The 26,405-nt window shown below is 40.7% G+C and overlaps 3 protein-coding genes across 17 annotated transcripts in view; 1 reads left to right on the top strand and 2 right to left on the bottom strand.

The window, feature by feature from the left end:
* Nucleotides 1-291: 291 nt before the first annotated feature.
* On the top strand, nt 292-9,660 carry tk2 (thymidine kinase 2). 4 transcript variants are annotated; one of them, XR_008384964.1, is made up of 11 exons: nt 292-508; nt 2,952-3,073; nt 3,610-3,684; nt 4,695-4,748; nt 6,165-6,254; nt 6,406-6,479; nt 6,779-6,867; nt 7,780-7,859; nt 8,032-8,112; nt 8,612-8,874; nt 9,237-9,660. XR_008384964.1 is itself a non-coding variant. In XM_053617292.1 (10 exons), the coding sequence occupies exons 1-10, from the start codon at nt 355-357 to the stop codon at nt 8,699-8,701; spliced, it is 825 nt and encodes a 274-aa protein (XP_053473267.1). In that variant the 5' UTR covers nt 292-354; the 3' UTR covers nt 8,702-9,660. The 4 variants fall into 4 exon arrangements, 3 of the variants coding, with proteins under 3 accessions (XP_053473267.1, XP_053473266.1, XP_053473268.1); XM_053617292.1 differs by having other exon boundaries at nt 3,036-3,073; nt 8,612-9,660; XM_053617291.1 differs by having other exon boundaries at nt 8,612-9,660.
* A 500-nt stretch (nt 9,661-10,160) lies between these two features.
* On the bottom strand, nt 10,161-17,792 carry si:ch211-189a15.5 (uncharacterized). 7 transcript variants are annotated; one of them, XM_053617093.1, is made up of 4 exons: nt 17,713-17,792; nt 16,651-16,746; nt 16,110-16,512; nt 10,161-13,843 (listed from the first exon to the last, which is right to left on the bottom strand). In XM_053617093.1, the coding sequence occupies exons 3-4, from the start codon at nt 16,467-16,469 to the stop codon at nt 12,830-12,832; spliced, it is 1,374 nt and encodes a 457-aa protein (XP_053473068.1). In that variant the 5' UTR covers nt 16,470-16,512; nt 16,651-16,746; nt 17,713-17,792; the 3' UTR covers nt 10,161-12,829. The 7 variants fall into 7 exon arrangements, with proteins under 7 accessions (XP_053473068.1, XP_053473070.1, XP_053473067.1 ...); XM_053617095.1 differs by lacking the exon at nt 17,713-17,792 and adding an exon at nt 17,531-17,563; XM_053617092.1 differs by lacking the exon at nt 17,713-17,792 and adding an exon at nt 17,125-17,508.
* Nucleotides 17,793-17,836: 44 nt separating this feature from the next.
* bean1 (brain expressed, associated with NEDD4, 1) overlaps nt 17,837-26,405 on the bottom strand; it is an 18,013-nt gene continuing 9,444 nt past the window's right edge. For all 6 annotated transcript variants that reach the window (XM_053617101.1, XM_053617102.1, XM_053617100.1 and 3 more), the window contains exons 4-5: nt 25,519-25,666; nt 17,837-20,200 (exon numbers count right to left, since the gene is read on the bottom strand). In XM_053617101.1, coding sequence (XP_053473076.1) covers nt 19,900-20,200; nt 25,519-25,666 — 449 coding nt within the window. In that variant the 3' untranslated portion in view covers nt 17,837-19,899. The remainder of the gene's footprint in view (nt 20,201-25,518; nt 25,667-26,405) is intronic.

The raw sequence follows: 26,405 nt of genomic DNA, 5'->3' as shown, positions 1-26,405 counted from the left end.
ATGCTGGGAAGATTTGCATCATTTCATTTGCATACTGGACAATTTTCACCTTCAAGCGGAAACATTTTACATTTTAAACCTCAAACCACAAATTAGGTTTTAACAAAAGAAAGGCTTATAGAGACATGAAGCGTTCATTATTATATATTTATTATATTTTAATCTTATCGTTCGTGTAAAAGTTTGAGAATTTATCTGGAGATATTCTGTACTTTTATTTTGTTGTCGCGTTCCTATGACGTTTCCACGCGCGACGTTTGACGCTGTTTCACAACGTGCACCTACCCGGAAGTTAGGCGAGTTCCCTTTAACCAGTGTTATGCAGTGTGTGTGTGTGTGCTGTAATGGAGAGAAATGATCGGGCTGATGAACAGATTCGGAACGGCTTTGTGTCCTTTTTGGTCCCAAACTACATCCGTGAATGTGTTTAAAACTTTATTCCGAAATCCTGCGGAGAGAAACCCGAGTCTGAGCCGCGGATTTCACCTCAACAACCGGCTCAGGACAGGTGAGGTTTATTATTATGTTTATTATTATTATTATTATTATTATTATTATTATTATTATTATTATTATTAGGGGGAGTTCAGGTACACTGGGACAAATGCGTTTCATGCTAGCGAGCCCTTTAAACACCAGGAGCCAATTCATTGTAATAGCTATGAATCATCCCCACACGGGTGTTTATGACTGCTCAGATGTTTTCATGTACCTGACAGCACGGTTGTGGGCGTGGTCCGGTTTCAGTATCTACCTGGTATCAGCGAGAACTGGTCTTCTTAAACATAAGCCTCTATAAAGTATAGAAATCACCAAGACATTAAATTATTCTTGGCTGGTCAATTACAAATAATATATGTACTGTTGCAAAATTTGCATTTAATTCTTTGAGAATTCGTGTTTTAAGCTTTCAGGTAAAATGGGACATTTTTTAAAGCCAGTATTGTAGATTATGATAATCATTAATCATACTATTCTGAGCTATCAAATCATCACCCATGTCATAAGAGTTATAAATTCACATTATGATAGATGTATTCCAGTTGTACATGATTAAGGCACTGTGGGGAATGTTGTGGCAGAAAGACGTAGACTAATTTTAAAAAGGCCCGGTATGGTGAGTCTTGTGCAGAAGAGGATGGAGATTTAGGAGATGCTGTGTTTTTCTGTGAGAAGTGCTTTACGGTGAAGCGTAGTCAACGAAATGGCCTTTTTGTTCAGTAGGCCTAGTGATTTTGACAGTTCGGCAGTTTTTCAGTCAGAACGGAGTTACCCACACCTCCATTTAACAGGAGGATTGTGTGTGTTTGTGTGTTCAGGGGATAATACGGTAGATATAGCATTTTTTAGATCATTCAGTAGGTATTAGCAGTTTATATTGTCAATCTTTAAGAAATCTTAGGCGAGGTAAATAAATTCTACATCATGAAGATTCCAATGAGCTGTTTGACATGAAGGAAATCTAAATATTTTATAGATGTGAACCATTTTAATGATTGTGTAGGCTCATATACTTTTCAAATATAAAGTATTTTTCTGACAGCGAGTCCCGTTGTAAAATGATATTAAATGCCTTACTGCTCTAAATAAAACTTTTGTAACAATTAAATGGTAGTAAAATTGAATAAAATATTTTTATTGCACTTAAAACCACTGTCCCACTTTATATGAAAATACTCTTTCAGTGAAAAGCAGTGCCTAAGGGTGTGCAAATGTCTATCATTAAAACATTAAAGCTATGTCAAATATTGTTTCAGTACATTTACATTTAGGAGGGTTGTTTACGAAAAACTCAAAGGATAACCGTGTAAAGCTTTTGTGATTGTGCCATGGTGACTCTACCTAAAACTGTCCCACCCTATTATTATTATTATTATTATTATTATTTATTACTATTATCATTTATTATTATTATTATTATTATTATCATCCTCATTATGTTATTATTATTATTATTATTATTATTATTTATGATTATGATTATTATTATTTATTATTGTTGTTATAATTATTTATTATTATTGTTATTGTTATTATTATTATTATTATTATCATCCTCATTATGTTATTATTATTATTATTATTTATGATTATTATTATTATTTATTATTGTTGTTATAATTATTTATTATTATTATTATTATTATTATTATTATTATTATTGTTATCATCATTATGTTATTATTATTATTATTATTATCATCATCATTATTATTATTTTTTATTATTATTATTATTATTATTAAAACTAATAGACTTTGTTAAGACTGTCCAGCATGTAGACTTTAATTTTTATATAAAAGATGAAATATACAGACTTTAATAGAGCTCATATTCATCTTTTCAGCTTTAACCTTCACTTTCCTCTCTTCTGTTCTTCAGCATTAATTGTATATAAATTATGCATTACTTTATTTATTTATACAATTCTTATTTTAATATTGTTTAACATCCCTGTGATAAGTTTACAGTGAACACCTTTTCCTCTTTAGGTACAGACCGATGAAGCTCCTCAGCATTTACATTGCATTGCTTTTTCTCCCAGAATACCATTTGCACACGTTTACATACCTTCCTGATTAACATTCCATGACTTCCAGAAAACCATATATGGAGTTGTTCCTCTCTTAAATTGATATGCTTCCTTTTGTATGCAAGTACGCCCTTCCACCTAGCCAACCAGTAGTGAACCTGTTGTCCCGTTGTCGAGTCTGATATATACTCTGCCTGTCTCTGAATAAATGAGAGATCTTGCCGTTTGAACTTTGTGTGTCATTTGTCGAACTGTCCGAAGCACTTGGTGTGGGAAGTGTGTAGTGGGGCGAGGGCGCCGTCTTTTTGTGTACTTTTGCTTTCTTTCTTCTTAAGAATTGTAACCCGAGGTTCACAATGCCTCACACCCTGTTTTCCTCTTTTTTATTAACCTTTTTTTCTTTCCCACCTCATTTGAGGCTTGGCGTTTGTGCTTTACTTCTGTCGTAGATCTGCAGCTGGTCTGAGTTCAGCTTGTTTCATTATGTTGTCTTCTTCTCAAGGCAAACTGGTCCGCGACGGCGAGGACAGGAAACCAGTGGTGAGTTGATCTTAAATTGAAATATTAGTCTAATCTAGTCTAATTCAGGGTGTCGTCCTGAACCTTTTTTACACTTTACCTGTAAAGCTGTGAACCTGTGAACACGTCATTGGCTCCGTGGCTCATGTTACTTCCTGTTTTCATTTTCATCTCATTTGGAAATATTTATATAATCATCATCATGATCATTCCAAGTAGAAAATCTGTAATTGTCTTCTGTGAAGTCACAGCACCGTGGTGTAACTGTGCCGCAGGTTATCTTTAAACCCCAGAAGCACTGCAGTGATTATGATGTGATGAGTGAGCTCAGTCCTGCGCTGCTGTATGAATCTGTTCATTCACTCATTCATTAATATACAGTTAATAACCTGTAATTATGATAATGTTTTAAACGCTCTCATGTCTAGTCTGAAGAAACTGTCCCACGTTAACGGTGTAACTCGCACACTGCCCCAGAGCCTGGGTTACTGTTGATTAAATCTGTCTGAAGTGAGAGAGAGCTGATAATTATATATATATATATATATATATTTCAGATTTGCATTGAGGGGAACATCGCGAGTGGGAAGACGACGTGTCTGGAGTATTTCAGCAAAACCAGCAACATTGAGGTGAGAAACACTGAAGTGACAGCAGGTGAAGTTGTGTAGAAATAACTCAACCTAACTCTGCTCACCTGCCTCGCCTCGCCTCGCCTGCCTCACCCTGACTCACCCTGACTCATGTCTCCAGGGTGTGTGCTGCTGTGTGAAGTAGAACAGGTGCAATAGAACAGAAGTGAAAGTGAAAGTGCAGCCAGGAGAGGTGCAGTGTGAGGAAAAGTCGGTGTTAGAACCAGCTTCAGAGGGTCAGAAAGGCACTGAAAGAGAAGCGCGAAAGAGAGGGACAGGTGAGGGGTCGGGGTGCGAGAGATGGGTGAGGGGCGTGGGAGAGATGGGTGAGGGGCGTGGGAGAGAGGGCGGTATGAGATGGAGGGGCGAGTGAGGGATCGGGGTGTGAGGGAGAGGGGCGAGTGAGGGGCCTGGGTGTGACAGAGGGGGGCGAGTGAGGGGTCAGGGTGTGAGAGAGAGGGGGCAAGGTGAGGGGTTGGGGTGTGAGAGAGAGGGGCGAGTGAGGGGTCAGGGTGTGACAGAGAGGGGCGAGTGAGGGGTCAGGGTGTGTGAGAGAGAGGGCAAGGTGAGGGGTTGGGGTGTGAGAGAGAGGGGCGAGTGAGGGGTCAGGGTGTGACAGAGAGGGGCGAGTGAGGGGTCAGGGTGTGTGAGAGAGAGGGCAAGGTGAGGGGTTGGGGTGTGAGAGAGAGGGGCGAGTGAGGGGTCAGGGTGTGACAGAGAGGGGCGAGTGAGGGGTCAGGGTGTGTGAGAGAGAGGGCAAGGTGAGGGGTTGGGGTGTGAGAGAGAGGGGCGAGTGAGGGGTCAGGGTGTGAGAGAGGGGCGAGTGAGGGGTCAGGGTGTGAGAGAGGGGCGAGTGAGGGGTCAGGGTGTGAGAGAGAGAGGGCAAGGTGAGGGGTTGGGGTGTGAAGGAGAAGGGAGGGGGAGGGGGAGGGGTTGGGGTATGAGAGGTTTTGGGGTAGTTTATGTATTTGGTGTAAATGTGACTCCTGAACTCTGATAAACTCTGCCAGGTTCTGACTGAGCCAATTTCCAAATGGAGAAACGTTCGAGGACACAATCCACTGGTGAGATATGAATAATTAATAAATAATAATTAATCATTAGAGTAAATGTATCAAATATATTTGGATGATTATGTAAACAGAATATTGAATTTAACATTACTGAGCCGATACAGTGGTGATGATGATGATGATGATGATGGTGATGATGGTGATGATGTTAGTGGTGATGATGGTGATGATGATGATGATGGTGATGATGTTAGTGGTGATGATGGTGATGATGATGATGATGATGGTGATGATGATGATGATGATGGTGATGATGGTGATGATGTTAGTGGTGATGATGGTGATGATGATGATGATAATGATGATGGTGTTGGTGATGATGATGATGATGGTGGTGATGATGTTGGTGTTGGTGATGATGTTAGTGGTGATGATGATGTTGGTGTTGGTGATGATGATGGTGGTGATGATGATGTTGGTGTTGGTGATGATGATGATGATGATGGTGATGATGGTGATGATGTTAGTGGTGATGATGGTGATGGTGATGATGGTGATGATGATGATGGTGTTGGTGATGATGATGGTGATGATGGTGATGATGATGATGGTGTTGGTGATGTTAGTGATGATGATGATGATGGTGTTGGTGATGATGTTGGTGTTGGTGATGATGTTAGTGGTGATGATGATGATGGTGGTGGTGATGATGTTAGTGGTGATGATGATGATGGTGGTGATGATGTTAGTGATGATGATGATGATGGTGTTGGTGATGATGATGGTGGTGATGATGTTAGTGATGATGATGATGATGGTGTTGGTGATGATGATGGTGGTGATGATGTTAGTGATGATGATGATGATGGTGTTGGTGATGATGATGGTGGTGATGATGTTAGTGATGATGATGATGATGGTGTTGGTGATGATGATGGTGGTGATGATGTTAGTGATGATGATGATGATGGTGTTGGTGATGATGATGGTGGTGGTGATGTTAGTGATGATGATGGTGGTGATGATGGTGGTGATGATGATGGTGTTGGTGATGATGATGTTGGTGGTGGTGATGTTAGTGATGAAGATGGTGGTGATAATGGTGGTGATGATGATGGTGATGCTAGTGGTGATGATGATGGTGATGTTGGTGTTGGTGATGTTAGTGGTGGTGATGATGTTGGTGGTGGTGATGTTAGTCGTGGTGATGTTAGTGGTGATGATGATGATGGTGGTGATGGTGGTGGTGATGATGGTGGTGGTGATGATGATGATGGTGATGATGGTGGTGGTGGTGATGATGATGGTGGTGATGATGATGATGATGTTGGTGTTGGTGATGTTAGTGGTGGTGATGATGTTGGTGGTGGTGATGTTAGTGGTGGTGATGATGTTAGTGGTGATGATGGTGGTGATGATGTTGGTGGTGATGATGTGTAAGATGCTTTTATGTTCGGTCTCCTGCAGGCGCTGATGTACGAGGACCCGGCGAGGTGGGGTCTCACACTGCAGACCTACATTCAGCTCACTGTCCTCGACCATCACCTGTCTAAAATAGTACGCTTCATCCCTCTTTTACGTCTTTAATGCACCGAAATATCACGTTATTCCCTCAGAACAGCGTGTTGGAGTAAAATGACTGTCTCTAGCTGATGCAGTTATAACTGCACTAGTAATATTGATTAATGTTTGTATTTTCTCCGCACAGACGGCGCCGGTCAGGATGATGGAGCGATCTCTGTACAGCGCAAAGTACATCTTTGTGGAAAATCTGTATAAAAGGTGAGAACTCGCTGAACATCAGAGCCAATGCTACTGAGATAATAATAACAAAATGTTTCTTTCTGCCTTTCTTTATATTTATTTGTCTTTATTTTATTTATATATCTGTTTATTGTGTGTATTTATTTATTTATTTAATCGTATTAACTTGTATGTTTGTATTTATTGTTTAAAAGATTAATGTTAATTTACTGAGACTAAACATTTGCGTTGATTTACAGTTGTGATACGTGTGTGTGTGTGTGTGTGTGTGTGTGTGTGTGTGTGTGCGTGCGTGTGTGTGTGTGGTGTATGAACAGTGGGAAGATGCCCGAGGTGGATTACGCCGTCCTGACCGAGTGGTTCGAGTGGATCATCAATAACATCTCCATTCCTATAGATCTGATCGGTGAGTTAAAGCTTCAGCATTTAAAGCCTTGTTATTTATTATTCCTGATTTACATTCCAATGAAGAAGATGCTGATGAAGAAGAAGATGATGATGAGGATTTGATCACTGAGCTGAAAGAGAAATGTGTAGAGGCTGAAGATAAATACAGCCAGAGAAGTAAACGTGTGAACTTAAAGGTGCAGTAGTCAGGACCAGACTTCTAGTGGTGAAGTAGGTGAAGTACAACAACATTGAAGTTATTCCCATTCCCACTGGTGTACACGAAGCCACGCCCCCGGGATCTACGCTGGCCCGCGGAGGTCAGTTAGCAGGGTGATGGTGTTAGCGTTTTGGCCACAAGGTCACCGAGCTGCTTGATAGCCGAGTTATAACTCTATCAACACGTGTAATTCTCCTCGTACTGACCTGCGGCTGTGAGAGAGTTCCTGAGTGCCTTCACCCACCTGCTCTTCTTCTTCTGTAATGAGCTCTCGCGGGTTTTTCAGATGGCTCTCACTACCGTTGTTTACTAGTTAGCATCATTAGCTGCATGGAAGTTAGCATTACATACATTTCTGTAAATGCGCTTCATCCAGAGCAACAATACGTGATTCAGATGGAGCTGCGTTATGTAAAAGCCGGCCATTAGAACAGTTGGTGTTGTGTTACAGAGAAAGAAAGAAAGGTATTATATTAGTCATTATTTTTGGGTCCGTCAGAAATTTACATTTACACTTTTGTTCATAAAAATGTCTCAGACTGACTCACAGGGTTCTCCATGTTCTCTGGGTTCTCCATGTCCTCTGGGTTCTCCATGTTCTCTGGGTTCTCCATGTCCTCTGGGTTCTCCATGTTCTCTGGGTTCTCCATGTCCTCTGGGTTCTCCATGTTCTCTGGGTTCTCCATATTCGGTGTGTTCTGTGTTCTCCAGTTTACCTGCAGACGTCGCCTCAGAAGTGTTTTGATCGTCTGAAGCAGAGATGCAGAGAAGAAGAGAAAGTCATTCCACTGGTACGACTGAAAAACTCTTTATTCCCTCCTGAGTCTTTATTATTTATTAATGCGGCTTTATTGTTGATTTGATTTGCCTGTAAAGTGTGAGTGAGGTTCATCATATCTGCAGTGTGACACTGATATTTAATCGTGTGTGTGTGTGTGTGTGTGTGTGTGTGTGTGTGTTTAGGAGTACCTAGAGACTCTTCATCACATGTATGAAGACTGGCTGATAAATCATTCCTCATTTAAAGTTCCTGCTCCTGTTCTGGTAAATATGGTTTCTTCTTCTTCTTCTTCTTCTTCTACTTATTATTATTATTTGTATTATTTGTTCCTTATTTCATAAAATCAGATATTATTGTTTTCCAGCTGTTGGACGATAGCTTGACAAAAGTTTTGTTGGGATTTGTTTTTTCGCAAAATTAATGAAATTTGCTAAATGAATTTAATACATTTCATCTAAATAAATTTGCATAAATTAGCATATAGCATATTTAATCCAGGAAATATTATAATTCTTTTTAATTACAGAATATGATGTAAATCAAATAATTATTACCATTTCGAGAAATTCCTCTGTAATATTCTTCTAAACAGAAGTGTAAAACCTCATGAATTCAGGTCACCTAGAAGTTGAGTTTTTAAGCCGTAACCTTAAAGTTTAAATAAAATTTGCATTGAAAAAATATCTTTAAACTCTCACAGAGACACTATTATACCACATAACTGGACTTTGTGTGTGTGTGTGTGTGTGTGTGTGTGTGTAGGTTATCCCTGCGGATCATGATCTTCAGAAGATGCTCCATCAGTTTGAGGAGAACAGAGAGAAGATCTTCGCTGTGCCTCGAGCCTCATAAAGAGAAACGTTTCTCACACACATTTTATACCAGGCAGCTTTTCATCCAGCCGTGTGTGTTTCCTGCCGTTTTAACTTCATTATGGATGTGTGCGCGCGTGTGCGCGTGTGTGCCTGCGTGTGTGCCTGCGTGTGTGCCTGCGTGTGTGCCTGCGTGTGTGCGTGTGCGTGTGTGTGTGTGTGTGTGTGTGTGCCTGCGTGTGTGCACATGTGTGTGCGCGTGTGTGTGCGTGCGCGCGCGCTGGGGTAAACGATTTAATAACAGTTTTTTTTTTAAATCAGTTGTATTTGAGAGATTATGAATCTTTGGACTGACAGTGAATCAATTTGATTCATGATTCATTAAATCTTACATTTTTTGTGAATCAGGACAATGTGATTCAGTGAGTCAGGTTTCTTAAGGAAATATTATAACGCCTCAAAATTTTGTCTAAAATACAACTTTTAATTGTATGTTTATTTTCCCAGCTGCATGTCTGTAACACACACACACACACACACACACACACACACACAGGGTGTAATCTCAGGCTTAGGTGTGTGTTGTGGTTTTAGAGGAAACGTCGGTGCTGTAGTTGAATTTTACATCATTGTCTCTTTTTCTAATGAAAATGATTTGTTCTTTCTTTTATATTATTATTATGATTATGATTATGATTATTATGATTATTATGATTATTATTATTATTATTCTCACTTGTGTATTAAATGGTATCATTATTATTTATTTAGCTGTTTAAATCACAGAAATCATTCCACAGATCTGACCTTCATCCTGTTGAATAGAGTTAAAACACAAGACCAGAGCTATTGTAAAGTTTATTTTTATTTGTTTTATGCATAAAAAAAAATCCCAAAATGTTGTTAGGAACGTGGCACTTGTGACCGGAGGAGCCGTGGAGACGTTTTGTATTATTACATTGTTTACAGTGTAATTTTAATAAACCAGTGAGAAATGGAGGAACAGCTGATGATGTTTTTAACTGATCTACAATTACAGTACTTTATAAATTTGTAAACAAACAATAAAGACACTCTAGAGACATATTTACTAATAAAATTACTAACCTAAATAATCAGACATGTCCTGATAATCAGACTGCAATCATTATCTGATATTTTATCACAATATTATTACTTTTGTTATGTTTTGTAACTGATCATTGCCGCATTACGCGTTAAACACGTTTACATGAGTACATTGTACAGAAACTCTCGTGTTAAACAACACACAAGTGCAAATTACACTTTAATTCAGCATCAGTAAGGCACGGAGACATTCACACACACACACTCACGCGACAGCTGTACACATGTTTACACAGGGGTGTCAAACTCATTTTAGGCAGCGCACTGAACATTCTGTACATCACCTACAGACCACACCCACATCCATATATATATATATATATATATATATATATATATATATATATATATATATATATATATATATATAAAAATAAATGATTGTAATATGGATCACGTGTTATTTATTAATCCATCAGGGACGTCATGGAACATTTTATCCAGCTGTTTATGTTTCCTGGGTATAATAGCAGCGTGTGTGTGTGGGGTCATGCTGGGTTTTGAGGATGTAAGTGCTGAAGGTCTGATTGGAAACAGTGTGTAGGATACAGGAGCGGTGGATTCAGGGGGGTGAGGGTAACGACCCCGTGACCTGCTGACATGAAGGTTCGGATGGTTTAGGAGTTTATGACACTGGAATGTAAAGTGTTGCTTTTGCTCTCATCTCTTAATAATTGCAGAGGTTTCTAAAGACTCCCGGTGTTTATACGCGTTCCTCCCGATGTTGATTCTCTTACCTCACTGCCGTCTAACCCCGTTCCCTTCTGATAAACTGGAATAAAAACCCGAGGGTGGGATTCGACCACAGAGAGAAATAAAGAGTGAAAGATGAGATTGAGGACTGAGCAGCTGCGTATACCACATACCCAACAATTCTTTCTTTCATGATGTTTATTCTTATAAACATCATATAATTAAACTCAATTATTAAACCAAATGTGTAAAAAGACTGAGAAAACCATTTTAAACAGTTCTCCGAAGGCACACAGGCTCCAACCGCTCCGTCAGTGTGTGTGTGTGTGTGTGTGTGTGTGTGTGTGTGTGTGTGTGTGTGTGTGTGTGTGTGTGTGTGTGTGTGTGTGGTGCTCTCATAACAACACTTCCTCTTACTGAGAGAAGCTACATGGAAGTGATGAGAAGTGCTGATCCGTGACCATCTCCGCTTCCATTAGGCAGCAAGCAGCGTCACTTCCTGTCCCGCGCTGGTGCAGCGGTTAGTGTCGTAGTCTCTGGTGTGTGACGTTTTGGGTTCAATCCAGATCCTTTTGCTGTATCTTTAGGTCGGGGTTAATCATCGTGTGGATGAGCGGCGCCTCTGGGTTGAGTGGTTGCTGCTTCGAATCCCAGCCAAGACTCCAGGGTATGCGAGTGGAAGGTTCAGAAAGGCCAGTGGGCGTGACCGTGGGGTAATTCTGGGCAGCTGCCCCCACAGAGCCGGAGGAACAAGTGGTTATGGAGCTTGAACAGAGAGTGTGGACTTAGTTTTGCATATTTAGGGAAGTCTGCAAAAAAATCACCCCAACTTCCTCTGCAGCACCATCATCATCATCATCATCATCATCCACAGCCTGCTCTACCAGCAGTACCTGCTCTACCTGCTCTACCTCACACCCCACATACTTCAGGAACCTCAGGCCGAGCCTGACTCAAACCAGCAACCTTCGAGTTCAGAGGCAAGGCTTTTACCACACCACCATCAAGCCTCACAGTAAACCCATGGAGTTCTAGGACTTTTGACTTTTGTGTTTTAAAATGGCTCCCATGACAATTAAAAAACAAACAAAAAAAACCACAAAAATGTAAATGTATTAAACAGATTTTCTGTCATTAGTCTACACTAAATAATCAGTACATAACATAGCATAGTTCAAATAAAAAAATGTAAAAGTTGTGATTGCATAAGTATTCAACCCCGCTGTGTGAAAGAGGTGTGGTTACAGCGTTAATGAAGAGCTTGCTAATGAAGACTCACATCAAGAGTTTATCGCTGTGAGTTTGTTGCTCAATTTCGCCCCCTAGTGGAACAACAGAGATTCGCACTTTCAATTCAGTTACAGTCCACAAGACCATTTTGAATCAAGAATCCACACCCCAGGATTCGGACACCCCTGAGTGACCAGGTCACAGAGTCACTTCATTTTACTGTGAAAAAGAGTTCCTTATTGCATCACCTCAGGAAGCCTGAGATAAACCGTGTCACCAATCTTAAATAAAAAATGAAATCACAGGAAAACGCTGTTAATGAATCACCTGAATCTGTGACCTGTTAGAGCTTCACCTGAGATAAACAATGTCTTAAAAACAAACCAAAAAACAAAACACCTTCATACATCATCCAGGATCAGTACTGATCAGGATTTATCCCAGAACACGTCACTAATCACAGATAAACACAGAGCTTCCCATCGTTATAAATTACACCTCCAAGAGTTCGCTCGATTTCGATAAAAATGTATGAACAGGATCAAAGGTGCTATAAAACTTGCTTGTTTCGTTTTTTGTTTAATCGTCTCAAAGAGATTAATAAAACCGGTCATGTAACGTCTCTACACGTTTACCCTCACGAGAAATACCAGGAGCTACGAATATGCAAATTAAACACACCCATATATCATCCATACCGCCATGACTAACAGCCTAATATCTTAACGTTAACTGAATGAACTAGCCGGGTAGTTAACTGCGAGTAAACTAGTTAGATTTATTTATCCGCAGCCAAACCATTCTGTAGCAAAACGTTTCCAGCCATCTTACGGTAATTTGCATATTGGACGTGATTGGTCTAAAGTTGTTGAGTTTATTGAGTGACTGAACAAGCGGAGGTCAGCTGAGCTCCGCCCCCAAATTATTTATACTGACAGAAAGTGTGCTTTAAATTAAAAAAAGACCACAAATTTTGACCTGAGTGACTTTATCGCAGTGTTAAGTATTATGTGTGTGTGTGTGTGTGTGTGTGTGTGTGTGTGTGTTCTGATCAAACACAAACTGATGTGAATTGTAAGGAAGTGAACTAATTTGTGCTAATGATCACACAGGTTCCTCAGATCTCCAGAGTGTGGTGTAGGACAGGTTCAGTTCCTGCTCTGCTGGACGGGTGGATGTTCTCTTCGTGCTCTGCAGGGGGTGCCGGAGCAGAACTGCTCACACGGTTGGGGATGTAGAAGGACTGTGGAGGCTCCGTGATGCCATGGTGTTGCTGGAGGCGGTCCGAGGTGGAGCTGCTGCCGCAGCCGGCGATGTTGCAGATGGACTTGTTCTTCTCGCACTGCGCCGTCTCCTCCACCGGACACTTCAGAGGTTCCTCGCTGGGGAACTCCTTCAGCTTCAGCTTCATCTCCATCATCTCAGCCAGGTCCGTCACCGATACGTCTTCATCATGTTTTAACCCTGGAGTGTGTGACACAGCTCCAACACGCAGCTCCTGTTCTTCTGAGGAACAAGGATCTAGAGCAGGTTCTGGAGCTTCAGCGTGCAAGGTGATGGGCCGAGGGTCGCTCGTTTCTCTGCCAAACTTCACGTCTCTTCCTTCGGAGCGCGTCAGCTTGGCAGACGAGCTTTTGAAGATGGGTCTCTGTCGGAAGGTGAGGTCTGGGTAATCCTTCTGCATCTCCAGGATGGACTTATCTTCACTCAGGAACGATCCACGCTTGGAGTTTTGACGCTCGTTCACTTCCACATGTAAAGGTTTCAGACTTAGTTCTGGATTTAACAGGCAGTTGTCGTCTCTGTGTGCTCTGTCCTCCTCCAGAACCCCGTTTGGAGTGTTACAGAGCTCCGGTTGATCTTGAAGAATCACAGCAGAACCTCGGTTCTGGATGATCTCCAGACATTCAGCATGAGGCGTCTGGCTCGTCATCTGAATCAGATGTTCACATTCGATCCGGGCGAGGAAAAGCTCAAAGCCCATTTCCTTAGCCCGGTTTGGGTCGACGTTGTTGGATAGTTTATACTCTGTGTCGGTTTCGGAGTCGTAGCCGATGCGGTGGAGAACGCTCCGAGTCGTCTGCAGCGGCAGAACCGCTTTGATGTAGTAAACATAATGACCAGTGAATTTCTACAAGACAAGAATGTATCCTTCGTCATCCAACAGTAAAAATGTACAAACCACATTCAGCTAAGGGGCGTGGCCTAAAGTCTGAAGGCGGGGCTTCACATTAAAAGCATTCAACAGTTTTATTTTTGTCTAATTTTAATCTAATTGTTGCTTTTTTCTTGTTTCTTGTCAGATATTTACTTTGAATTGTGGAGTTTTTACAAACAGCGTCACTGTCTTTAAATATCACTTTACACTCACTGTACACTTTATTAGGAACACCTGTACACCTACTCATTCATGCAGTTATCTAATCAGCCAATCGTGTGGCAGCAGCGCAGTGCATAAAGTCCTGCAGATACGGTCCAGCAGCTTCGGGCCATGTTCACATCAACCATCGGCATGGGCAAGAAATGTGATCTCAGTGATTATGACTGTGGCGTGGTTGTTGGTGACTTTGAGTATTTCAATAACTGCTGATCTCCTGGAATTTTCACACACCACAGTCTCTAGAGTTTACTCAGAATGGTGCAATAAAGAAAACACCTCCAGTGAGCAGCAGTTCTGAAAGTTGGAAACATTGTTGATGAGAGCGGTCGGAGGAGATCAGACTGGCTGGAGCTGACAGAAAGGCTACAGTAACTCAGATAATCACTCTGTATAATTGTGGTGAGCAGAAAAGCATCTCAGAATGCACAACACGTCGAACCTTGAGGCTGATGGGTTTACAACAGTAGAAGACCACGTCGGGTTCCTGGTCTGATGAATCTCGGTTCCTGCTGAAGAACACAGATGGTCGAGTCAGAATTTGGCACCGAGAGCATGAATCCATGGACCCAACCTGCCTTGTGTCTACAGTCCAGGCTGGTGGAGGTGGTGTGATGGTGTGGGGAATGTTTTCTTCAAACACTTTGGGCTGTTAATACCAATCAATCATGGCTTTAATGCCACAGCGTATATGAGTATTGATGTCAACCAGCTGCATCCCTTCATGGCCACAGTTATCATCTTCTAATGGCTACTCCCAGCATGATAATGCACCATGTCACAAAGCAAAAAGTCGTCTCAGACTGGTTTCATGAGGAACATGACGATGAGATCAGTTCTTCAGTGCCCTTCCCAGTCACCGGAACTGAATCCACTAGATCACCTTTGGGACGCGGTAGAACAGAAGATTCACAGCATGAAAGTGCTCCTGATAAAACTGCAGGAACTGTGTGATGTCATCATGTCGACATGGAGCAGGATCTCAAAGGAACGTTTCCAAAACCTTGTGGAGTCCATGCCATGAAGAACTGAGGCTGTTCTGAGAGCAAAGGGAGGCCCTGTCCAGTATTAGTGTAGTGTTCCTAATAAAGTGAGCACTGAGTGTAAATTATATATTTATAAAAATATTAAATATTTTAATGTGATATTTTATTTGTGTACACATGGGGCTGGCTGATATGATCTAATATTAATATTGTGATACACTTTTAACACAATATATTAACAACAACAACTACAATAACAATAACAATAACAATAATAATAATAATAATAATAATAACAACAACAACAATAGTTTTGTGTTTATTTGTATTACAAACTTTGTAAAAGTTCTTAAATACCTTTCTGAAAACGCTAAAACTTTATATTTTCTGAAATATAAAAAATATTTGAAGTAAAAATATTTAAATTTGTTATTTTAAAACAACCTGATAAATAATTATAATATTATTAAAAATTATTCAAGTCTAGTCTCTTTTTTTACTTCTAGTTTAAATTGGATTTATTTCAAGCATTTATTTCATGAAAGAAATATAAAATGTATTATTTAAATCATAATAGTATAACTTATAACTGAATGTATAATCTTGTAAATGATAATTTCTGTAGAATTAATATAACTAGATTAAATAATCTTTAGACAATTATAATTAATATATCATTGATCTATTTCCCATAATGAGATTTTAAGAATTGAACATATTATTTATTATAAATTAATACTAAATATCTCAAAACTGGTTTAATAATTTTGCAATTATTTTCAGAAAAACCTCATAATGTGAAATATTGGATCTGGGCTTATATAATAAATATATTGTTTGATATTTTCACTTGTTAAGAGATTTATTTGCGTTAGTGAGAAGCCCAGAGAGTTTACTTTCACTTCTGTAAAGTGAATTCAGTGCAGTGGAGTGTTTAAAACACAGATTATTCAATATTTATTTTAAAAACATGACTGACAGAAACAGGAAGTGTGTGTGTGTGTGTGTGTGTGTGTGAGACACATTACTCTCACCTTCAGTGTTTTAATCTCTTTTTTCCAGGGAAAGAGGAACAAGTTGACGCAGAGCAGCTCGAGCACCTCGAAGGCTTTGCTCAGGCGCTGGAGCACGCTGGTGGAGCTGGTGTTGGTGTTGGTGGTGTTGATGCTGGTGTTGATGATGTCGATCACAGTGGGGTAAAATGGCAGGAGTGTGAAGGTTTGAGCCGCTTCACACTGGGTTAACACGGCCTGCCTGGCCTGCTCCATCAGCTGTGTGTCCTCACACACCTTCACGCTGCCCTCGCCCCACACACGGCTGTAGAAAGCCCCGTACCGCTCCAGGACATCCTCACGTCCCGCTTTAGCATTCTCACCTCCAGCGATGTTGGTCATGGTGTGTGTTCTCCTCTCATGTGTGTGAAGCAACAGCAGACATCTGAAAACCAGGAAGTGAAAGTAAACAGGATGACAGCAGGGGAGATGGTTGGGTTTTTTTTTTTTTTTTTTTAAATGTAGACTAACAGGTAGTTATTTTTCCCTCAGTGCAAATATAACCACACAGGAGGATACTCACCAAAACCCAACACCACCAAATAACAATTAAGAGAAATAATAAGGATCACTCCTGCAGGTTAGTGAACTTCCTCTTCCTGCTTGTGTCCATCTTTCACTGAGGAAATAATCAGAATCAGAATAATAACAAGCTTCTTATAATCATGAACTAAATAATTAAGACGTTTCTCCACTCAGACCAACCCTAAACACCTTCACGTTAAGTCTTAAGCCCACGCACAGAAGAAATCCACTCCGCTTCCTGTCTACACTGACTAATACAGCTGTTTCCGGAAGTAACATCACACATTCGATTCATGACCACAAATAAAAGATTTTTATTCGCTTTACTAAACGCTACACTTTCTGTAATTTACTGTTTTGTTAAACCATGATTATATTCACTACAAGAGGCTATGAGTCAATGTGACGTCAACTTCATTTCTATAAAAAAAACGTGTTTTAGTTTCGAATTCTTGAAGATACACTACATTACCCAGAATTCCACAAGGACACGCCACCAATCGGAGGCGCCGCTGTTACCATGGAAACGTTTTTACCGATCCACAAGCTTGTACATTCGGCTGACGTCATGACGTCCCGTTTGTTTAATTTATAAACATATATATATTTACTCTACTTCGAAGGTATTTCCAGACAGAAATGTATCTTCTTCCGGATATAAACTGTAAATGTAATTTGTGCTGCCTTTTTTGTAGCATTTTAATTTTTTTTCTTTTTTTCATGATATAGCTACTGGCTAAAACTTCACGCACTAGCTCTCTACTAGCGTTAGCATGTGGCTAATCTTTACTAACGAGCCACATCGCCCCTTTAATCGCACAGATAAATTCTCTTTGTTTGTTTTTATTATAAAGCTAACTGTCAGTGTTTCGAGCTACCGAGAGAGTGTACAGCTAAAATGCCCGGATGAGAAGCCTGCGTCTGATTTGTCCTGACGGAACCGCGTTGCTCTGATGGATTTGTAGTTCACCAGAATGAACTCCAACGCTAACTCTAAGCTAAAGTATTTGGATTTATAAAGTGTGAACATTCTGTATATCCTTAATTAACGTAACCTTACATCACGGAGGTTAATTTAGGAGCTCGGACAGCGAATCTGAACAAAAACTGTAGATAGCAAATAGCGTCCAAAACTCTTTCATTCGTTCCATTGGGAAATTACTTCCGGGATTGTATATGACGCAATGACGCACGTCAGCTGGCCTGCACAAACAGCTCACAACCACCAGAGGGGGCCATAATCACAACCATGAACGCGAAGCGTCATATTTATATTTACAGCATCTACATCATCACAAAATCAGCAATAAATATCGTGAAAATAAATTTCAACACAAAAAATAAATCTGTTATTTGTGGTCATTCTTAAATTAAAGACAAAATAATGTGTAGGTTTAAACAGAGGGCCACACAGAGGCAGTAACAGTTAGGGTTAGGGTGCAAATGAAACAGTTTTTAAAGGCAGAGACAAAATATTTTACTGTTCTTACAAATGATTAATCAATCAATCAATCAATCAATCAATCAAGACTACTACTACTACTAAAATTATTATTATTATTATTATTATTATTATTATTATTATTAATTTGTTATTTATTAATTGCTTCTCGTTGGAGTCTGTGAAGCAGCACTGAGTTTGACCGAGGTGTTACATAAATTATTACTGTCTCAGAACCTGAATAAGAATATCTATTTAGGATTAATTACGTTTCACAAAAAATAAACAAACAGAAAAACTCTCAATAAAGATACCACACAGAAAAACAACAACAAAAACATATTTATCTATTTACAATGATTAATTTCTTTAATGACGGCTACAGACACACGGATAATCAGTCAATAACAGAGCTCCTGGAAATATCATTCAATAATATTACATTTCCTGATGTAGGATAACATTTAGACATCATAAACAACTTTTAATAAGCTTTAATAAGATATTGATCACGTAGAAACACATTATTAGTTGCTCTAAATTTCTTTGATTTGAAACATTAACATTAGAATGATTTCAGTTTAAAATATCATCAGATTAAAACTTTTCAAACTTAATAAAGTTTTTATAGAGGAAAAATAAAGTTCCTGTTGTGTACATTAACAGTCAGAATGAATTATAGCACACTTGTGATTTTTATTATTAAAATATATGTATTATTTAATAATATTTGTAAATAGTGATTTATTGTGCCCCTGGATAATTTTGTAATTAGCATCTGTCTGTAGAAAATGAGTAAAAATGTTCGCTAAAGTTACGTAGCGTGCAATAACTCACGATTCAATAAGCTAGCTAGCATTACACTAAGGGGTTATATAATGTTTATAACGTTTATAATGTTTATAATGTGTATAATGTGTATAATGTTTATAATGCTGTAGAACATATAATGATGTAATTTATAGCATTTTTTTGCCTAGTTAGCATGAAACAGCTAATCTGCTAAAGTACTCTACTAGCACGACAGAATTAGCTTAAAAATAGTTTCTCAAGATGTTGGCAAATAAAGCAGATAAATCAGAGATCGTTTTAATTTGTATTTTTTTTCAATGCAAATTGATGTTAATTTCATTTTTACTGAGAAGTTAAAAGATGAGATTAGCGCTTCTACACGTTTTTCATCTCCTCGCATTTTAGTTTCATCTAAACTGAAAACATCCTACATTTCTGCTACATTTTAATAACCACTCAGTATTATATTTATTTATTTTTTTTTTTGAAAATAAATAGATGACAATAGACTAGTGATAAGTTTGACTGTTTGCTAATCAGTTAGCAAAAATGTAGTTATTTAAATGCATTAATAAAGTAACTCCAATGCATAAACACTAAAAAAATTTCTGCTCTGTTGAAAATCTGGTTTTCTGTTCAACTCTGATTTGGTGAATTTCCTACAAATGAGCTGCAGGAGTAAATAAAGCTAGTGTTTGGTAGAAAAGAGTTCAGTCATTGAGAAATCCAAAAAGAATGTGCTTCTGGATTAAAGAGAGAGAGAGAGCGAGAGAGAGAGAGAGAGAGAGATAGATCTGAGACTCGGACAATCCGCCATTAATCATGTCTTTGGTTCTCAGCGTTAGATCTGTTAAATAAAGTCTGTTTATCTTTTACAAAGTTTTATTAAACATGTGTGTTTACATCAAATCCTGTTCTGTAGGATATTCTTTGCTCACATGATGATGTCATCAAAAGGCGCCAGTCAGCCACACACCCAGTCTCACACAGTGTTTTATTAGAGGCGTGACGTGTTTACTCGGCGGTGTGTTTCACGTCGTCGTTGGCGATCAGCGGAATGGTTCGGTTCTGCTGCTCCATCACGGCCTCGTACGGCGGCAGCTCATCCAGAGACAAAACAAACACGGGGGAGACGTCCTGCAATCTGATTGGATGAATGGAACCTGCATGTGCATGCGCTGACCACCAGGACGTACCTTCAGGAAGCTCCGCCCCCTCTGTGCAGGGGTATGTGTGTGAGGTGTGTGAGTACGGCGGAGGATCATCTGTAGGGGTGAATATCTGCGTCGCATCCCGTCCCACACACTCGTCATAACTGTAAGAGTAGAAAGAAAATAATGCAAATTAATTAATGAACATAAATGCATTATCATAAATTAACATAAATTAACATTCAATCAGCCAGTGAGAGGAAATAAGAGGAAATAAAACAGATGTGAGACAGCAGCAGCTGGAAAACAAGCAGAAGGAGAACTTACACAGAAGAACCCACGAGCAGGCTAATGAGGACAGGAAACAATGACCATAAAAGGAAAGTCAAGCTGTAAACAGTCAGATGTGTGACTGTAGTGCCCTCTGCGTGAAATGACCTCACCTCTGTTACACTACACCTGCTTCACGAGTGGCATTCTAAAGAAAAGAGGAGGAGCTGTAAAGACTGGGGGCGGGGCTAATTTAACACCAAGAAAAATTACAACAGTAACCTGAAAAAACCGGCGGACCTCGCAGGAGACGCATCATTATCTGGAGGAGGGAATGTGTCGTGGATAAAGCGATGAATGGCGGTAAAGTTTGTCTGTAAGCGTAGCAGATGAGCGCTAGGTCAGATTATCCTTCACACCGTGAGCACGTTTCCTTTACAGCAGAGCGCATCGAATTAACACCAACTCTGACTTTATTTGATTCCTTCTACAAATCAAAACAGTGAATAAAATAAAAGTGCGATGAAATCTCCTACATCCCGCACACACATTACGATTTCATCACCTCCATTTACAATCTCGTGGCTTCATTACGTCGCGCTCGAGTAACTGTCAGAGCTGCGGATAAAATAATAAGACGTAAAAGAATAGGATGCGCTGGATCAAGTGCTATTCTACAGTATATGTGCTGCTGAATAACGAGTGTGGAAGCCATTTTGTTCAATTAAAGCAGTGATTAATGTGAGAATTACAACTAGGACTATTCATGCAGGAAGCTATTATTAATATACACACCAGACTCCTGTTAGATTTATTTCAACACTCCACATCTTCTCACTCAGATATCGTCATTTTACTGTTTATATTTGACATTTTGAAATTCTGTATTTTCTGTCCATGATGTATTTGAGGTGTAAAGGTGAGTGTGTGTGTTTGAAGACGCGAGTGTAAAACACCGTCTCAGACGCTTCTACTCGAGACAAATCTGGTGACCTCGCAGGTGTGAACCACACGCAGGTGATTTTAATCATCCGAACCTGGAGCTCAGAAATTCTCCACACATAAATATTGTTAGAATTTTTGGATTTAAGTTTTGAAAAATAATAAAAGTCTAAAGAATTGTAACTAAGCCTTAAAATAAAACAAGAATACGTGTTGAAGTAAAAAGTGTTACTGTGCATCAGCTGTGTGTGTGTGTATCTGTGTGTGTGTGTGTATGTGTGTGTGTGTGTGTGTGTGTGTGTGTGTGTGTGTGTGTGTGTGCTCTCTCTGCGGAAGCTCTGGTTCATGCGCTCCACAGGTTTTCGGATCATATGTGCGGCCTGAGCTCTGAGTTCGCCTCCACCATCTGTGGCACACCACACACACACACACACTCTCTCTCTCTCTCTCTCTCTCTCTCTCTCTCTCTCTCACACACACACACACACACACTCACACACACACTGCGACCATGGGTGTGTATATTTGACCTGGCACTGTTGTAGAAACTCTCATCTGTGACTGGGAACAAGCCAAGATACCACCACACACACACGCGCACACACACACACACACACACAAACACACACACACGCGCACACACACACACACACACACAAACACACACATGCGCACACACACACACACACACACACACAAATGCACACATGAAAGAATAAAAAGAAAGACAGGAAGGAAGACAGGAATAATGACATTTCGGGGGCAGACTCGGTGAGACACACATGATGTGCTATAGTTGTTGTAAAAGCAATCACAGGGAAGCAGAGACATAATTACAGGTGAAGGGACTGAAGAGTGGTTTGTAGTGTCACTCCTGATGTGTGTGTTTTGACCGTGGAAGGCGGTGGAATTCTCTGTAGCAGGAAAGGTCTAGATGAATAAATGAGCAGCAGGGTGTTATTGCTGCTGTGACCTGAAAGTGTTTTTCATTAAAACATGTAAGGTATTTATGTTTTTCCTCATCAGTCTGGACCTTAATTCCCACTTTGTGTAAGTATCTTCACCAAAATTATATCTGTCTTATATTGTGTTGTATTGTTTTTTTCTACAGGAAATTGCTCAATAAAAATGCTATTTGATATTAAACTCTGTCGGTCATTAACTGTCTGTATAATAGCACACTGAATGGCAGTAAACAGTTGTTTAGACAGGTCTTAAGATGATGTGAGACAAATTTGGTGAAGATCAGACAAAATTTGGAGCAGGAGTAATAAAACTGTCACTTAGATGGAAGCATTTCTGGCATGTTATTGTTACTTTTGACCAGTAGGTGATGCTATCATGAATTGTGTTGCAGGTCATGGTCCTGACGATGCCTACCAAGTTTCGTGACAGTGCGCGAAGTCTTTGCTGAGATACAGCGTCACTTCCTGTTTGGCGGCTTCAAATTATGTCCAAACAACGCCAAATTTGGCATACGCCATCTTCAGAGTACGTCTCACAACAATTATCAAAAGAATTGCGAATATTCAAACGGTTTGTCCGTAAGCATGTTCGCCTCACACCTCCAGGGTCGGGGGTTCGATTCCCACCGTGGCCCTGTGTGTGTGTGGAGTTTGCATGTTCTCCCCGTGCTGCGGGGGTTTCCTCCGGGTACTCCGGTTTACTCCCCCAGTCCAAAGACATGCATGGTAGGCTGATTGGCGTGTCCAAAGTGTCCGTAGTGTATGAATGGGTGTGAGTGTGTATGTGATTGTGCCCTGTGATGGATTGGCACTCTGTCCAGGGTGTACCCCGCCTTGTGCCCCATGCTCCCTGGGATAGACTCCAGGTTCCCGTGACCCTGAAAAGGAGTAAGCGGTATAGAAGATGGATGGATGGTTTGTCCGTAATGGGTCAACGAATCTGACAGGAAAACAGGAAGTGAGGATGTATCTCAGCAACAACTTTGCGCACTGACATAAAACTTGGTAGGAATCTTCAGGACCATGACCTGTCTAATACAGCAATAAAACTATAGGGTGACTATGCATCTTTAGTGCTTGGTCCCCATATAAAAAATGGTATGATTTGTAGTAATATAGCAGTAGAAATGAGTGTGTGTGTGTGTGTGTGTGTGGGTTGTAAATGCCAGTGTTTCCTGCTGAAGGAACCGACGGATTCTCTGTGTGTTTGATCTAAATGGCAGCTCAGTTAATTGGCCTGTTCAATAATTTATACTGTTCATTGCCTCCTGCTGAACGCCACAGGGTCTAAACCATCTCTCTCTCTCTCTCTCTCTCTCTCTCTCTCTCTCTCTCTCTCTCACACACACACACACACACACCCTCAAAACGCCCTCAAATTGCCATATATGATAAACTTCCCTTTAAAAAGCTTAGGTGCCTGTTCCATACTATACTGTTAAATACTGCTGCATGAAGTACAGCAAAAAAAAAAAAAAAATTTTATTTGGCATTTTACTAGTAGTTTCCTTATCATCCTCACGCATAAAATATGTGCATACACACGGTTTATTCACAATTCTATGCATATGCACAGTTAATAAATGAAGTCCTCGGAGTCGAAGGTATGGTTGACAGCAGTGGATTCTACTGAAGCAGAAAGGTTTGGATTTGCCAACATGGCATCCTTCCCAGGAGTTTGTGCCCATTACTGGCCTACGAGTTTTCCTTATTAACTGTGGAGAGCTTGCAGAAAAGGATCAGTCATCACCTCCACAGGTGGCTAGGCCTGACATGAAGCCTGCGAAGCATCATTTTGTAGAGGAACAACAACCATCTGAGGCTCTCCACGAGCAGCCTGAGTGAGGGATTCATGGTCACCCGTGCAAGAGAGGTGCTGCAGTACAGGGAGTCAAGTGACACAAAAGTGTTCCAGGCTGGCAACGAAGAGCGAACTGGGAGCAAGTGGAAGGCTCAGGACGCAGTGGACCAGGCTGAATCACGACTATGGCAGAGAGCTTTGGTGGGGACAGTGGCATCTGGCCGAGCAGGGCTTAGTAGGTTCACGACAACCCACTACGACTGAGCCCAGGGCAAGGACACGCAAAAACTGGTCCAAGAGCAGGTGAGAGCCAGGGATGAGGAGCTGTGTGCAAGCCAGATGGTGGGGATGTATCAACATGGTGCATGGACAAAATGGCAACAGACATTAGATCAGAAGGCAAATGTGGGTGGACCTGGGCAAGCAGCTCTGATTCCCAGAAAACATTACAGAGACCACCGTGAGATCAGACAGAGTGCTGTTCTCGGAATCATCAAAGCAAGGTGGTCATGATGAAGCTTACGGTGCCCTAGAAGGAGAGGATGGATGAGGCCAATGAAAGGAAGTGATCCAAGTATGCAGACTTGGTGGAAGAGTGCTGCAGATGGGGTTGGAGAACATGGTGTGAGCTAACAGAAGTGGACTGTAGAGGATTGGCAGCTCAGTTCCTGTATAAGGCCTACAGCCTCCTGGGCATCACATGCGTGCAAAAGAAGAAGGCCATCTGAACCACCACAGAGGCAGCAGAGAAGACTCTAGATGGCTGTGGATTAAAAGGAAGGATCCGTGGTCACAAGCTACTTAGATAGAGGTGAGATGTGTGTTGGTGTCATGTGCTAATGCATGTGTGGTTCTGGTTGTGTTAGGTAGACATTGTTGTGTGGGAAATCCATACAGAACCAGTGGCACTGAGGATGCTTTAATGGTACCAGTGGGGCTTGTCACAGCCTTGGTCACTGGGGAGGTCTGTATGGTTTTGGCATGTGGGCAAGGCTGAAGGACGAGTGAGATAATCGATAGATAATAAGCTATTTGGACACAAGCCAGGGTCTGATCTCCCCCTGGCTGGATCACATGGGTAACGTGTCTGATGTTTCAAAGACCTGAAACACCAGATGACCCCGGTTTATATCACTGATGTGTCCAGGTGCATCACAAGATATATTTTAAAACCTATATAACATATTTCTTTAGTCTTGATTTAAAAACCAAAATTCTTCTTTGTTCTCACTTCTGACATTAAATACATCAGGGGCGGGACAAAAAACGAATAACCAACCATTTACCAGTGTGACAGAATAAGATACTCATAGGGTGCACAAACTTTTGCAATCAAGTCACAGGCTCTCTTTTTTCTCTCTCGAAGTTAATAAGAAAGAAGCGTAAACTCCTCTGTACTGAAGATTTGGGAAAACCCACGGAAAGTTCCTCCACGCAGGAATGTGAGAAACGCACCAACACAAACACACAGGAAAGCACAGAGCAAAGGTCAAAGGTCACTCACCGAGGCGGTGGGTCAGGATAACCGGCGCTGATCTGTGGGATGGGGATCGTCTCCGTGTACGAGTCAAAGTCAAACGCAGGAGGAAATTCATCCACGCAGTCTGACCTCAACTCACCTGTCGATCCTCCGAACGAAAATCCGTCTGCAGCTGTGAGAACAAACACCGAGTGTTATAAAACCTCAGGTAATAAAAACCTGCACACACAAGTGTGTGATAAAGTGTGTGTGAAGTGTGTGTGAAGTGTGTGTAAAGTGTGTGTGAAGTGTGTGTGAAGTGTGTGTAAAGTGTGTGTTAAGTGTGTGTAAAGTGTGTGTGAAGTGTGTGTGAAGTGTGTGTGAAGTGTGTGTTTAGTGTGTGTTAAAGTGTATGTGAAGTGTGTGTGAAGTGTGTGTGTGTGAAGTGTGTATGGTGTGTGTGTGTGTGAAATGTGTGTGTGTGAAGTGTGTGTGTGTGTGTGTGAAGTGTGTGTGTGTGTGTGAAGTGTGTGTGAAGTGTGTGTAAAGTGTGTGTTAAGTGTGTGTAAAGTGTGTGTGAAGTGTGTGTGAAGTGTGTGTGAAGTGTGTGTTTAGTGTGTGTTAAAGTGTATGTGAAGTGTGTGTGAAGTGTGTGTGTGTGAAGTGTGTATGGTGTGTGTGTGTGTGAAATGTGTGTGTGTGAAGTGTGTGTGTGTGTGTGTGAAGTGTGTGTGTGTGTGTGAAGTGTGTGTGAAGTGTGTGTGTGTGAAGTGTGTATGGTGTGTGTGTGTGAAGTGTGTGTGAAATGTGTGTGTGTGAAGTGTGTGTGTGTGTGTGTGAAGTGTGTGTGAAATGTGTGTGTGTGTGGGTGAAGTGTGTGTGTGTGTGTGAAGTGTGTGTGAAGTGTGTGTGTGTGTGTGAAGTGTGTGTGT

The sequence above is a fragment of the Ictalurus furcatus genome, chromosome 27 (genome assembly GCF_023375685.1).
Source record: "Ictalurus furcatus strain D&B chromosome 27, Billie_1.0, whole genome shotgun sequence".
Taxonomy (NCBI): Eukaryota; Metazoa; Chordata; class Actinopteri; order Siluriformes; family Ictaluridae; genus Ictalurus; species Ictalurus furcatus.
Note: the sequence above shows the minus strand (reverse complement) of the source record. Positions and strands in the feature narration are given on the sequence as shown.